Source organism: Scyliorhinus torazame, chromosome 4 (genome assembly GCF_047496885.1).
Source record: "Scyliorhinus torazame isolate Kashiwa2021f chromosome 4, sScyTor2.1, whole genome shotgun sequence".
In the NCBI taxonomy this organism is placed as follows: domain Eukaryota; kingdom Metazoa; phylum Chordata; class Chondrichthyes; order Carcharhiniformes; family Scyliorhinidae; genus Scyliorhinus; species Scyliorhinus torazame.
The window spans coordinates 189,125,935-189,140,872 of NC_092710.1; the positions used below are offsets into that span (position 1 = coordinate 189,125,935).

The 14,938-nt window shown below is 45.9% G+C and overlaps 1 protein-coding gene across 2 annotated transcripts in view; it reads right to left on the minus strand.

The window, feature by feature from the left end:
* Nucleotides 1-342: 342 nt before the first annotated feature.
* Nucleotides 343-14,938, minus strand: part of trim54 (tripartite motif containing 54) — a 110,466-nt gene continuing 95,870 nt past the window's right edge. For both annotated transcript variants that reach the window (XM_072499021.1, XM_072499019.1), the window contains one exon: nt 343-2,005. Coding sequence is in view for 1 of the 2 variants with exons in the window: in XM_072499019.1 (XP_072355120.1) it covers nt 1,995-2,005 (11 nt within the window). In the remaining variant the exon portion in view is untranslated. The remainder of the gene's footprint in view (nt 2,006-14,938) is intronic.

Genomic DNA, 14,938 nt, shown 5'->3' on the forward strand with positions numbered 1-14,938 from the left:
TCCACTTCAGAATTATGTATGAGTTTCAGTGATTATGTAAAATCTAGGGAAAATGGTTTGAAGAAAAGAACAGGTTATGTAAAACTCCACAATAAATTATGGGATATTTTGTTCATATAGAAAATAATGGTTAAAGAGTTAAATGATATCTTGTGCATTATACATAAAGCTGGCTTTAAAATGTTAACCTCCATTTTGAACATCAATTTAGATATATTTTAGTAAACAACTTGCACATAAGACAAATCATAAATTTGACTCAAATTATTTCAAAACTGCATTTAATCTTAGTAATTAATAATTGTGAATAATTGCATGTATAAAATTAAGTAAAACTTATACTTGGGATTCAAAATTTTTAATCAGCAGTTATTACTTGACATATTTGCCTCCTGCTTCTGTGGATTTCATTCCAAGACCATTTCACTAAAACATGTACAAAATTTGAAAATAAAATATGATTCAAACATTCTTTTAAACAAACATTTTCAGAAATCAACAATGTTTAACTACGAGAAATAATTATATTTTAACATTTATGCAGCAAACAGTAAAATCCAAACTGACCTCATTTGCAAATACTGAACTATCTGATGTGCACTCACTTTTTAAAATATAAATTTAGAGTATCCAATTCGTTTTTTCCAATTAAGGGGCAATTTAGCGTGGCCAATCCACCTGTCCTGCACATCTTTGGGTTATGGGGGTGAAACCCACGCAAACACGGGGAGAATGTGCACAATGTGCACACACTTAATCAATAATTAATGAAGCTGCTGTTTAATCTAGGTGCAGATTTAATATGAATGGTTTGAATTATTGCTTTGTCAGTCATGAGGATATATTTGCAAAAGATTCCTTAATTCAAAGTCATTTCATTGAGGAACCAACATAATAATGTCAATCAGAATTACACCTTCTACTGTACACAATCCACATTCCAAAATCAGTCACTGAACAGCACAAAGGCAACATCAATGGAGCCGTAATGCATCTGACTCAAAAAGTCTTCCTACCATAGAACCATGGAACCACAGAATTCCTACAGTGCAGGAGGAAGCCATTTGGCTCATTGAGTCTGCACCAACCCTCTGAAAGTGCATCCTACCCAGGCCCACTCCCCCACCCTAGTCCCGTAACCCCACCTAACCTGCACATCTTTGAACTGTGGGAGGAAACCAGAGCACCCGGAGGAAACCCACACAGTCACCCAAAGCCGGAATCGAACCTTGGACCATGGCGCAGTGAGGCAGCAATGCTAACCAGCTGAACTGTTCTCTCTTTCTCCCTCTTGTAAACTTTATCTATCACCATCTTTCTATCATGCCATATAGGACATCATCTATTGTTCCAAACTATCAATGAAATCTTCTTGACTTTTGTCCAAAGTAGGATAGAACTTATTATATCACAGTAATAAAATTCCCGTAACAGCCTCCCCGAACAGGTGCCGGAATGTGGCGACTAGGGGCTTTTCACAGTAACTTCATTTGAAGCCTACTTGTGACAATAAGCGATTTTCATTTTCAAATTATAACAAACTAAACAAATTATAATAATGGGGAAATAACTTCGCCTGAAGACAGTTGTCTGAAAATTCTAAACTAACTGAACTATGCAAAAAATTCAAAATAACCCCATAAATGTTTTTCCAAACAATGCATCAATACACAACCTTATTTTCAGTAAGAAGGCCCAATATTGCAATAGTGTCGCAGCAACATTCTCTTAGCGTTTACCGCGATATTTAAACTAACACTTAATTACATAGCTGAAAAAATACAAAAGTATTTGGTCTAATTGAGAAGATACAACACTTGTTGATTGTTTCACACAACTACGATCGACAAAACAGAAAGATGAATAAGTGACCATACTGCAAGCTTGTATAAACGTCAATCTTCATTCGGTACCTAAACAATAAATTGTTTGTGAATAAATCGTTTCCTGTACGCTGTTTCATGAATTCTGGCCTCTTTTTTCTTCTTGTGACTTCAGTATTGACCTGTGGGGAAGAATAGAACATTACATATCTATTATCTGTACTTGTGGTTAGAGTTTCAGTGGGATCTTGAATGTTTATCTCATGATTAAAATAATTAAAGGAAGCAGATAGGCACATGCTATAAACTTATCAAATAATAAACAATAAAGCGGTGCATAAAATTTTTTATGTAGAAGCTCATTTTGTTGTACACAGAGATTTTATGATGATTATCCCATCAAAAAATGGGAAGGACATAAAACTATAAATAATTAGATAGTTAAAATAATTGATTGGATTGGATTTGTTTATTGTCACGTGAACCAAGGTACAGTGAAAAGTATTTTTCTGCGAGCAGCTCAAACAGATCATTTAGTGCATGAAAACTTAATAAAAATATTTTCAAAAAATAGAGAGGATATAAAACTATATCAAATCAGATACAGTTGAAATAATTGATTTTGGGAATTATAACATACAAGAATGCACTTGAAAAGTTAGTTCCTTATCGAATGCCTCAAGAATGAAGTTATTGGAATCTTAACTTATGAGATATATTTTCCGACTGTACTGTTTGAATGAAATAGCTGCATTATTGCCTTAAAACAGTCCTGTAATGTATATTAGAATCAGATAAAGTATCAGCTTTATGGTTAAAATGCTAATGATTCTAACAGGAATCACTGAGAGGGTCTGTGGCTTTACAACACAGCAGTTAATCGGTATGACATGAGCAGAGAGATAACTAGTCACTGTAGGACTCAGACTTTGAAACTTTAGGTGACATAAGAAACTTTGCCATAGTACAAATTATATATCCAAAACCTCCAAACAACTATCCAAAATTAAGATGCCGTGTTGTGAGCAGCACCATTCCTTTTCTGCACAATTCATTATAATCCAAAAGTATGTGTGTGTCTGATTAGCTAATGAGTAGACAATTAACTGTTAACCACCAACTAGGACCATAAATAGTCCCTGCAGGAGGTATGAAAGAATAGGCAGTTAAAAGGCTGGATTGCTAAAATGGAGGACAACTTTCAAACTTTGATTTTGGAAGGTGCAGCCGCTTCCCGACTTAAAATGGAGAATGGCAAAGACTGAAGGGAAATTCAGCCAACACAGGTAAAATTGAGCAAGTGCAGAAATCATGTGTATTGAAACTTGCAAAAACCAGACAGCACTGAAACCAGCAGCCATCTGCATAGTAATGAGCAATTCCAAGGCACAGTTGCAACATTCAAGGTGAATAAAACCAAGCCAGACTCCTCGGCGCCAGCAGGAGCCAAGACAAAGGAAGGCCAACGGACATTTATGGACCGCCCAGCGATCAAGGAACAACTCCAGTATTGGAGAAATCGATCCAAATGATCGGAACGCAGTCCTATCATTTGGAACCAGGTACGTGGTCTGCCCCGAAGGGCGGGAAGCCCCTGGGGACTATAAGCCCCCAAGTTCAAATCGTCCTTCTTTGGCAGGGTCACTCAGCAACTTGAATCAACCCGTGAGAGTGACCTGTCTAAGCTGCCGCATCAACCAAGTAAGTCTCCAGTCAACGCTCGCTACGAGATAGGCGCTCCTAGCTACAAGTCCATACCAGCTTTTGAATCCTGCAGACTCAGGACCTGAACGAAAGGCCATTTGTTCCCCTGACCTGGTGGACCAATTACGAAGCTAAGTATAGGCCGTTTAGTGATAGGAATAGTCTAGAAAGTAGAGTTTATGCATGAGTAGTGATTTACTGTGTATAATAAATGTGTTTTGATTTGAATCTTACTAATCGGTGTGTTGAGTTATTGATCATTACTTGAACTTGAACCTCGTGGCGGTATCATAAAGATACCTGGTGACTCTAGAGCAAAGATTAAACGAACAGAGCAAATTACAAATTAAGAGCCAACCAAAAGTTAGCAGCATATTACTGGCAACTTCCTGACGGGACCCGATTTAGAAGTGGCCTAACCACTCCGGGAGAACCCAAAATTTGAATTAGAATCCAATTGGGAACACAAAAACTACAAGTGTTCAAGCAGTTCTGATCAATCCTCATAATTCGGAAGTGTGTTAATGCATGCGTAACTAACAGGGCTATGAGGTAAAACTGATAGATTTTTGTTGCGAAAAACTGTCGGGAGTTTGTATTCCGGAAAATGGCAAAAGCCGTACCCGTAATTCCAGCACCGCCTTAGTACCCCTCGTTCCAAATTTTAAGAGAGTATTTAGAGAGGAAAGATGGCAATGCAGGCAATGCAACGCCTCATGAACCCTGAAGAAGTTGTGGTCGCAGCGACCAGCAGTAGAGTAGGTCAGTGTCCCGTTTGGGAAGAGGAGATCAGGAAATATCTCAAAGGGAAGGGATGGCCCCTTTGGAGTGAATTCTGTGACAATGAGGAATCAGGCCCCTGGAGTATAAGACATACTTGGTGGGAGACCCTGAGCGAGATCCACAAGAAGAGCTTAGGGAAAGCTCACAAGCCGATGGCAATCATGTCCAGCTTGGCACAGTTGCGAGGCACAGAGCAGGTCGTTAGGACGCTCCAGAAAGAAGTAGAAGGCATACATTGAATGAGTAAGATTGATGTAAGTGAGGTTGAGAAAGAGAACATAGAGTCGAGAAGGAAGTTAGCAGCAAAGGATGGAGAGGTGGATGATGCCAAGCGGGCACACCAGTCTTGTCTGGCGCACCAAAGCAGTTTCCAGCCACAGTACGAAAAAGCCTATCAGGACACGCAACGTGCAGTCCTGGTAAGAGAGGAAACAGAGAAACAGGTAGAGGCATTGCAAAGGCAGTGTAGCGACCTGAAAGCAGCATTACGAGCACTCCATGCTACTGTTGCTAACTTTCCGGTTGGTTCAATTGCTCTGTTTTATTACCTTTGCTCTCGAGTCGCCAGGTATCTTTATAATATCGCCACGAGGTTCAAGTCCAAGTAATGATCAATAACTCAATACACCGATTAGTAAGATTCAAATCAAAGCACATTTATTATACACCGTAATTGCTACTCATGCACAAATTCTACGTCTAAGCTACTTCTACAACTAACAGGCCTATACTTAACTTCGGACTGGCCCACCAGGTCAGGGGAACAAATGGCCTTTTGTTCGGGTTCGGAGTCTGCGAGATTCGAAGTTGGTACGGATTGGTAGCTAGGAGCGCCTAATTTGTAGCGAGCGTTGAATTTTGGTGGTCACTGCACTGTCACGGTCAATGTTGGTTCGTGTTGCTGGGTGAGCCGGGCAGGACGAAGAGAGAGAGAGCGATTTGAACTTGGGGCTTAACTCTTATAGTCCCCAGGGGCTTCCCGCCTTTCGGGGCAGACCCTGTACCTGGTCCCAAGTGATTGGACTTTGTCCCAATCGCTTGGTTCGATTTCTCCAATACTGGAGCGGTTCCCTGATCGATGGGCGGTCTTGAGGTGTTCGTTCACCTCCTTTGTGTTGGCTCCTCCTGGCGCCGGGGAGTCTGACTTAGTTTTGAGTGTCCCAAATGTTGCTATTGTCCCCGGGGATTGCTCATTAGTATGTAGATGGCTGCTACATTATTATGCTGATGGTCGCTGGTATCGATGTTGTCTGGCCTTTTGCAGAGTTAAATACACAGCAAACCTGCACCTGCTGGTTTCTGTCTATGTTGGCTGACTGTCCCATCAGCCTTTGCCGTTCGCCATTTTGAATCAGGAGTTGGCCAATTTAGGTGGCTACACTCCCTCCTTGTGATCCTAATGCGAAGCGTGAAGGATCACGTAACTACATTGCTTTCCATTCCCTGACCCTGTGAGCACTTCTTTCATGGCCTCTACACTGACCATAACTATGCAAAAACGTTTTAACTGACAATTCTAAGGGGTGCTATGTCAAACAGGGACATGCATTACAAAACAAGAAAATGAGAACCTCTAACTATCCTTAATACACTACACTCACTTAAACATTTCATCACTCTAACTTCCTCAACCATACAAACAAAATCAGAGCAGTTTATACACATTTTTCCTGGCTTGGCAGTCAAGCTCAGGATCGTACAATTGCTCATGAACATTTCTTTATTTACAACAAAAACGCAAACGAATGCTATTTATTATAGATCTTGGGGGTCGGGGGTCTGGTCGTATCCGAAAATAGGGGATCTGATTCTATATACCGGGGTGCGAGCGCGGTAGGCTCTCCTTCTCCATTTTCTCAGACGAATAGTCTGCACGATGCAGCAGAGTATCGCCAATACCAATAAGGATTCTATCACGTAGGACAGGGAATACCAGGTTATAAACCTGGCACACCAAGATGGTGTGGTGTCGCTGGCGACTGGGCTCTGGGTACTTTGGGGAAGTGAATCATTAACGGCTGGGGGGCTTGAGGTCATGGGGTCCGCATTCGTGCGCAACCAAATGTCCATTATCATGATGAACAATCCGGAGGATGTCCTCATGGTTCTTCTTCTTTCACTTCGCTTCTCCGGTACTGGAGCTTCTGGAGTTCTGTGGAAAGAAGCATAGTATCTGTTACTATCTTGGTTTAACATCTCGTATGATAGCCTGTCTGTCCTTTAGTGCCAATTACTCCCTTTATAATTGGTCACTATGTGTGACGCCCTCATTTTTTTTTTCCAACAACCGAATTTTAGGACAAGACACACTTCCAAATAATGAACCAGTGCGAGCCGTCTCGCAGACTGTGCGGTTTACCATCCAAATGTTTCAGGATGTAAATAGCTTGTGGTTGGCAACCTAAGGGTTACCTGAAACAAAACAAAACTTTTTGAACTAAAACTTTCCAAAATGAGGTGCGTATGAGCCGCGACGGGTAAGAGTTGGATGGAGGCCCCGGGTAGGACGGTGACCAATGCAGTGTCTTCCCTACCCGAGCGTAGCTGACCAGAGTGGGGTTCCCAGGCAGGGCGGGTCCCAAGCCGTTTCTCCACTGCCTGAGCAACCAAGAACGGGCAAGAAATGTAGTCATCATGGGGGGGCTGCCGTTTTGGTTCTACCTTCGAACCAGAAGGGCAGTTATGAACGGGTGTGTGGTATCTGTCGACAGACGAGTTCCGCTGAACTGGCGTCTGGGACTTTAACAAGTCTCTGCAGACAAACTAGTTCATCTGAACTAGTGTCTGGCCAATAGCAAGTCTCTGTGGGCAAGTCCTCAGAGGTTTCGGTGAAAAGGCGTGGGGCCGTGGAAATTTTTTTTCGGTCTGAACATACAACATTTAACAAAACAGTACAAACAACGTAAAACATGCTGCAGGTTCCATCAGACAGGACACCGGTTTCTTTAAAACATCATCTGGACATCTCAGTTATCTGTTGCGAACAGTGTCGCAAAGGGGTTCTCGTTTTGGGAGTCAGACTCAAGGTCGTCGCCTTCTCCCGGATGCCAAACTCTTGAATGTATCACGGCTGAAAGGGCTGCTTGGTATGATTTCGGATCGCTCTCGTCATTCCGGACGAGTCTGTACGAGCTATCTCTGTGCCAATAGGTGGTGTCTAGTTGTGTGGGGACGGAATCAGGGTCGTCATTGTAGGTCGGTGGCCGGTGGTGGGGTTTGTTCAGGAAAGTGATCATGAAGGGATCACTCGAATCGTGGTCAGATTCGCTGGGTGTGGGTCCTGTTGCATGGGGATAGTAGGGAGGCGTGCTGTGGCTATCGTCCGAGTCACTGTCTCTGATGCTGCAGTCTGTGGGCGTTCCGGGGCGGAGTGTATATTTCAGGGGTGGAGTCGAGGTAGAGTCCGTGGCTGGGCTGGACGTGGTGGGGGATGGTAGGGTTACGTTGGCTGTGGGTGGGGTGTGGTGTGCTGCGTCAAGCATGACGTGGTGTGCGTGGTTAGACTGTGTTCCATATTCCTTCATCTGGTTGATATGGAACCACGCAGTCTTTCCATTGGGGTACTTTATCTTGTAGACGGAAGGGCTTACTTTGTCCGCAATGGAGTACGGACCAGAGTACTTTGGTGACAGGAATGTGCTGGGGTTGTATACGGAGAGCATGACTTGCTGTCCTACACTGTACTCAGTTGCATGCACTGTCTTATCGAAACAGGCCTTGCTCTGTTTCTTTCTTGTGCCCAATTTCGCTGCGGCTGCTAGCTGAGCCGTTTTAACATTATCCACTAATTGTTCTACTACTTTCTCGTGTGTGAGGACCGTCACTTCGGGGCTGGTCAAGTCTATACCTAATAAAAATTCTGTGCCTTTCATGGGGCGTCCGGTCATGAGGGTGTATGGGGTGTAACCTGTGGAAGTTGAAACTATATTTCGCAAAAACATCAGCGCAAAAGGGAGGACTGAGTCCCAAGTGGTGTTGTTTTGCTGGACCATTTTTCTGAGGGTGGATTTTAGGCTCCGATTCATGCATTCCACGATACCACTCGACTGTGGGTGGTATGCAATGTGGAATTTTTGGGTAATGCCAAATATCGTGAGGACGTTCTTCATGACACGTAAAATGGGAACCTTGGTCTGGTTCAATGCTGCGGGGGAGTCCCCATCTTGTAAAGATGTGGTGGGTCAAAATCTTGGCTGTGGTCTTTGCCGTGTCAGTCCCATCAGGTCTGGATGGGAATGCTTCCACCCATTTTGTAAACGTGTCTATCACCACGAGTACATATTTATAACCATTCCTGCAACGGGGCAATGGTCCTATAAAATCAATCTGGAGGTTAGTCCAGGGGCCATTAACGGGTCGGGTGTGACTGAGTTGAGCCTTTTTGGCATATCTGTCCGGATTATTCTGGGCACAGGTAAGACAATTCTCGATGTAGTGATTTACATCGTCCTTTAAATTCGGCCACCAACAAAGCTGCTTGAGGTGGGCTGTAGTGGGATCGATTCCCTGATGTCCATGACCGTCATGGAATAAACAAATCAGTTGATTCCTGTCCTGTTCAGGAACCACATAAAGGGTGTCTTTTAACACCACACCGTCATGTGTGGTCAGAGCATTTTTAAATCTCTCTTAGGGTGCTGGATAGTTTCCTTTTAAAATCTCCCTGAGATTGTTGTCCTGCTCCTGGGCCTCCACTAGATCCTTGATCCGAGTCTGTGAGACCTGAACTGCATTCACTGGTGCGCTTTCGGGGGGTGTCCAAATATATCCATGCCTGGAACCTGCTTTAGCCACTGCGTCAGCTTTTACATTTCCAGGGGGGAGAGGAATGATGGTGACTTCGAACTTTGACTATCCCAAAAGTCCTGTTCTGTGCTCCCTCCAAGATGTGACGGAGCAATGGGGCTGAAGGGAGGGGTTTTCCATCTGCGGAAACAAATCCTCTTGCTTTCCACAGGGGTAGGAATTCCGTAAGGCTGTTGCAGACATAGAGGCTGTCCGAGTATATGTCTGCTGGGCTGGGGAAGGAATCTGGGTGTTCCACTATATATGCGATGTCCGCAAGCTCTGCTGCCTGCGCGCCTAAGTGTCCTGGAAGTTTTATTGCTATTTCTTCTAGGGCGCGTCCCTGTGCGTCCTCGACATATATACCGCAACCTGTTCTGTGCTTCCCATCCAGTACTGTGGAAGATCCATCCACATATATCCTTATGGGTTCGCACGTGTCTGTGTGCTTGGGGCTCTGGGTTGAACTACCTATCTTTCTGGGGGGGTGTTTTAGCAATAAAGAGTCCTGTGTTGTGGTGTGGAGAGATAATTTCACATTCATGGGGGGTTCCGGGGTACTATAGGTTGTTGGCTAAAAAAAGCGTTGGTCTTTGTCCTTTTAACAGTGATGTCCCATCCCTGCAAAAGAAGGGTCCATCTGGCTGCTCTTATTTGACTGACTGTATTGTATTTGAGTCGTCCGTCCAGTAAAAGTTGGGTGGGGGTGTGTTCTGTGAGGATTGTGATGGGGTTCAGTCCCAAAAAATACTGAACTGCCCAAAATACTGTGAGCAGGTGCCTCTCACAGGCTGAAAATCCCTGCTCCACAGCATCTAAAATTATGGAGGCGTAAGCTACGGGCCTTAACTGTTCGTGCCGTTCCTGGAGGAGCACGGCTGAAAGGGTGCGGTCTGTGGTCGCTACCTCTATGGCGTAAGGGGAAAGCGGGTCTGGAACTTGTAGTGCGGGGGCTGCTATGAGTGCCTGTTTTAAAGAGTCCACAGCATCCGTATGCTGCGGAAGCCATTCCCAGGGGGCTCCTTTCTTTAGGAGGTCTGAGAGGGGTGCTGCCTTGCTGGCGAAACCGTCAATGTGGTTTCGGCAGTAGCCAACCAATCCTAAAAACGACCGGAGGGCTGAAACATTCTGGGGAAGGGGCAATTTAGCAATCACGTCAATCCATTTATGCTCGATCTCGCGTTTACCATGTGTGATAATTGTACCTAAATATATCACCTTATCTTCCAAAATCTGGGCCTTTTTGGGGTTAACTTTACAACCAATTGAGTGTAAGAATTCCAAGAGTTCGGATAGAAGCTCGATGTGCTCTTCCTTGGTGTCTGTCTGCAGTAGTAGGTAGTCTACGTACTGGACCAGACATTCGGGGCGAGAGAATTTGGCTAAACCATTTGCCAGCTGTCGGTGGAAAATAGAGGGGGAGTTGTGGAATCCTTGTGGCAGGCATGTCCACGTGTACTGCTGATTTTTAAAAGATGAAGGCAAATTTGTACTGGCACGCCTTTGCCAATGGAATGGACCAGAATCCATTACAGACATCCAAAGCCGTAAAGAATCGGGAATTGAGTCCCTGCTTGAGCATGGTCTCGGGACTTGTTGCTACTGTGGGGGCTGCTGCGGGGGTGATTTTGTTGAGTTCCAGGTAATCGATGGTCAGTCGCCATGATCCATTGGGCTTTCTCACTGGCCAAATCGGGGCATTATTAGTGGAGGCTACTGATCTTAGTACGCCCTGCTCTAATAAGCTTTTGATTACTTTTGTGATTTCGCCCTCTGCCTCTTGGGGAAATCCATATTGTTTTTGGGTCTAGGGTCAGGTCCTGTTACTTGTACGGAGCCAGTTATCCGTCCACAGTCGTGCTTGTGGGTCGCGAATGCTGCCCTGTTCTTTTGCAGAACTGCCCTAACCTGCTTGTCCGTAAGCGTGGTCGGGTTGAACCAAAATTTGCCTACTGCGCTAATTTTGTTCGCGTATTCTCCTATGTTGGGCGTTGCGGGGGCTCTTGCAGACTTTGCCATTTTCCAGACACACTGGTTGACTGGATCAAATGATAAGTTGTAGGAATTCATAAAATCGATTCCCAGAATGTGTTCTGCTGTGTGGGGCAGATCGACTAAGACTACGGGGTGCTTGGTGGTGATGGTGCCGATTTGAATGGGTACAGGGGCTGTGATGTGTCCCTGCTGTGAGTGGCCTGTAAAGCCGCTGAGGGTGATAATGGCTGTAGTGGGCCACGTGTCCTTTTGGAACAGGGTGGAGGAATTTATTGTGGTGCGGGACCCTCCTGTGTCCCAGAGAAACTCGATGGGTAGTCCCCGAATTTTCGCTGCAACTACCGGTCGTCCGGACCTATCCCAAAGGGTGTCGCAGATCCAACTGGGGGAGCCCGTACACAGTCAGCCTGTTCCGGTCAGGTCCGTCTGATCTGAATGGGTGCTAACACTATGAATGGGCTCTGTCTTCTTCTTACTCAGAGTGCCCGTCTGCTGGGCTCTCTGTGGCTTTCTAGGGGCATTACACTCTCTTGCGAAGTGTCCCAACTGTCCACAGTTGTAACACTCCTGTGACTTTTGTGGGGGGCTGTTCTTTCCTTCATTTACCCATGCGGGGTTCTGGTGTGTTGTAACTGCCTGTATGTCTGCGTCGGCTTGATTTTCCTCGGGATTTTTAACTGCGGGTTTGCTTTGTACAGATTGCTCCCAGGCGCGGGACTATCCTTTTACTACCCACTTCTCGTTATGAGCCTCCTCTGAGGGATGATAATTCGCGCAAGCTTTCTGTCCTGTTTCTGTGGCATGGGAGATAAGGGTCCATTTGGCCATGTCATCTGGGGACAAATGCGCGTGGTCTAAGTCTCCGAAAACTGCTGCAAAATGGATCGACAGGCGTCCAGCAAACGCTGTGGGGCGCTCGGCTTTCTTTTGCCAGCATTTGTTGAGCCCATCTACGGGGTCACCCCGGTTATACCCGATCGCATCCAGGATCGCAGTATGTATTTCTGCAAGGGTGCCTCCTCCTACATTCTGTGGGTCGGGAAGGGCTGCTCCGACTGAAGGATCTAAACTTAAAACTGTGAGCTTTACCTGCTCTCGCTCATCCAGGCCGTACATGGTCACCTGCTGCTTTACTCTGGCAAAGAAATGGTGGGGGTCTGAGGTGGGGAGGAACGGTGTGATCTTATCGCATGCGTCCCGTAATTGGGTCACTGTTAAGGGGGTGGAGTATAGAAATTCCGCATCGTCCGATGTGGCTGTGCGGTGGGTGGTTACTGGGTTCATTGGAGCCTGAACTATCTGCTCTGTGGGGGGTCGGGGCGCTTTTCTCTTTTGTGGCTTTCCCTGCGCACATATTCCCTGAACATATCTCTGCGCTGTCTCGTTTAATTCTTCCCAATCAGGGCCCTCTTCCTCATCTAACTTTGCTCCAAAGATTTCCTGGAATCCTTTCTGAACTGAAAGCAAAGATTGCAGCTCTGCAATCTGCTTCCGGCACTTTGCGTGGTCTAGTGAGCTTTGTCTTTGCTCCGTGGTGGCAGCATGGAGTGCTCTTAACGCTGCCTTCAGGTCACCACACTGTCTCTGCAATGCCTCTACCTGCTTCTCTGTTTCTTCACGTACCACGTTGCGTGTCCAGATAGGCCTTTTCATATTGGGACTGGAAGCTGCTCAAGTGCGCCAGACAAGACTGGTGTGCCCTTTTGGCATCCTCCACCTCTCCGTCTTTTGCTGTCAAATTCCTCCTCAATTCTAAGTTCTCTCTTTCTACCTCGCTTACATTGACCTTACTCATTCGATGTATGCCTTCTGCTTCTTTCTGGAGCGTCCTAACGACCTCCTCTGTGCCTCGCAACTGTGCCAAGCAGGACACGATTGCCATCGGTTTGCGAGCTTTTCCTCAGCTCTTCTTGTGAATCTCGCTCAGGTTCTCACACCAAGTATGTCCTATACTCCCAGGGCCTGATTCCTCGTTGTCACAGAATTCACTCCAAAGGGGCCATCCCTTCCCTTTGAGATATTTCCTGATCTCGTCCTCCCAAATGGGACATTGTCCCACTCTACTGCTGCTGGTTGCTGCGACCATAAATTCCTCGGGGTTCATGAGGCGTTGCATTGCCATCTTTCCTATCCGAATGCTGCTCTTTAAATTTGGAACGAGGGGGACTAAGGCGGTGCTGTAAATACGGGTACGGCTTTCGCCATTTTCCGAAATACAAACTCCCAACAGTTTTGTCGCAACAAAAAATCTATCAGTCCACCTTATCGCCCTGTTAGTTACGCATGCATATACACACTTCCGAATTATGAGTATTGATCAGAACTGCTTGAACACTTGTGGTTTTCTGTTCCCAATTGGACCTCTAATTCAAATTCTGGGTTCTGCCGGAGTGGTTAAGCCACTTCTAGATCGGGTCCCGTCAGGATGTCGCCAGTAATATGCTGCTAACTTTCCGGTTGGTTCAATCGCTCTGTTTTATTACCTTTGCTCTCGAGTCGCCAGGTATCTTTATGATACCGCCACGAGGTTCAAGTCCAAGTAATGATCAATAACTCAATACACCGATTAGTAAGATTCAAATCAAAGCACATTTATTATACACAGTAATCGCTACTCATGCACAAATTCTACGTCTAAGCTACTTCTACGACTAACAGGCCAATACCTAACTTCGGACTGGCCCACCAGGTCAGGGGAACAAATGGTCTTTTGTTCGGGTTCGGAGTCTGCGGGATTCGAAGTTGGTACGGATTGGTAGCTAGGAGCGCCTATCTCATAGCGACGTTGAATTAAGACTTACTTCTTTCAGTGGTCACTGCACCGGTCACAGTCAATGTTGGTTCGTGTTGCTGGGTGAGCCGGGCAGGATGAAGAGAGCGAGAGCGATTTGAACTTGGGGCTTAACTCTTATAGTCCCCAGGGGCTTCCCGCCTTTCAGGGCGGACCCTGTACCTGGTTCTAAGTGATTGGACTTTGTCCCAATCGCTTGGTTCGATTTCTCCAACACTGGAGCAGTTCCCTGATCGATGGGCGGTCTTGAGGTGTTCGTTCACCTCCTTTGTGTTGGCTCCTGCTGGCGCCGGGGAGTCTGGCTTAGTTTTGAGTGTCCCAAATGTTGCTATTGTCCCCGGGGATTGCTCATTAGTATGTAGATGGCTGCTACATTATTATGCTGATGGTCGCTGGTATCGATGTTGTCTGGCCTTTTGCAGAGTTAAATACACAGCAAACCTGCACCTGCTGGTTTCTGTCTATGTTGGCTGACTGTCCCATCAGCCTTTGCTGTTCGCCATTTTAAATCGGGAGTTGGCCAATTTAGGTGGCTACACTACCACCACGGAGCACAGACAAAGTTCACTAGATCATGCGAAGTGCAGGAAGCAGATTGCTTTCAGTTCAGAATGGATTCCACAGCACCTTTGGATCCCAGTTAGACACAGAAGACGGCCAGGATTGGGAAGAATTAAATGATACCGCGCATAGATATGTGCAGGGAACATGTGCACAAGAAAGGCGCCCCAACCCCCCACATCGCAGATAGTTCAGGCACCAATGAATCCAGTAACCACCCACCGCACAGTCACATCGGACAGAGAGACAGAATTTCTTTATACCACCCCCTTAACCGTGACCCAATTACGGGACGCGTGCGAGAAAATCACACCGTTCCTCCCCACCTCAGACCCCCACCACTTCTTTGCCAGAGTAAAGCAGCAGGCGACCATGTACAGCCTGGATGAGCGAGAGCACGTGAAGCTCACAGTTTTGAGTTTAGACCCTTCGGTCATAGCAGCCCTTCCCAACCCACAGAATGTAGGAGGAGGCACCCTTACAGAGATCCACGCAG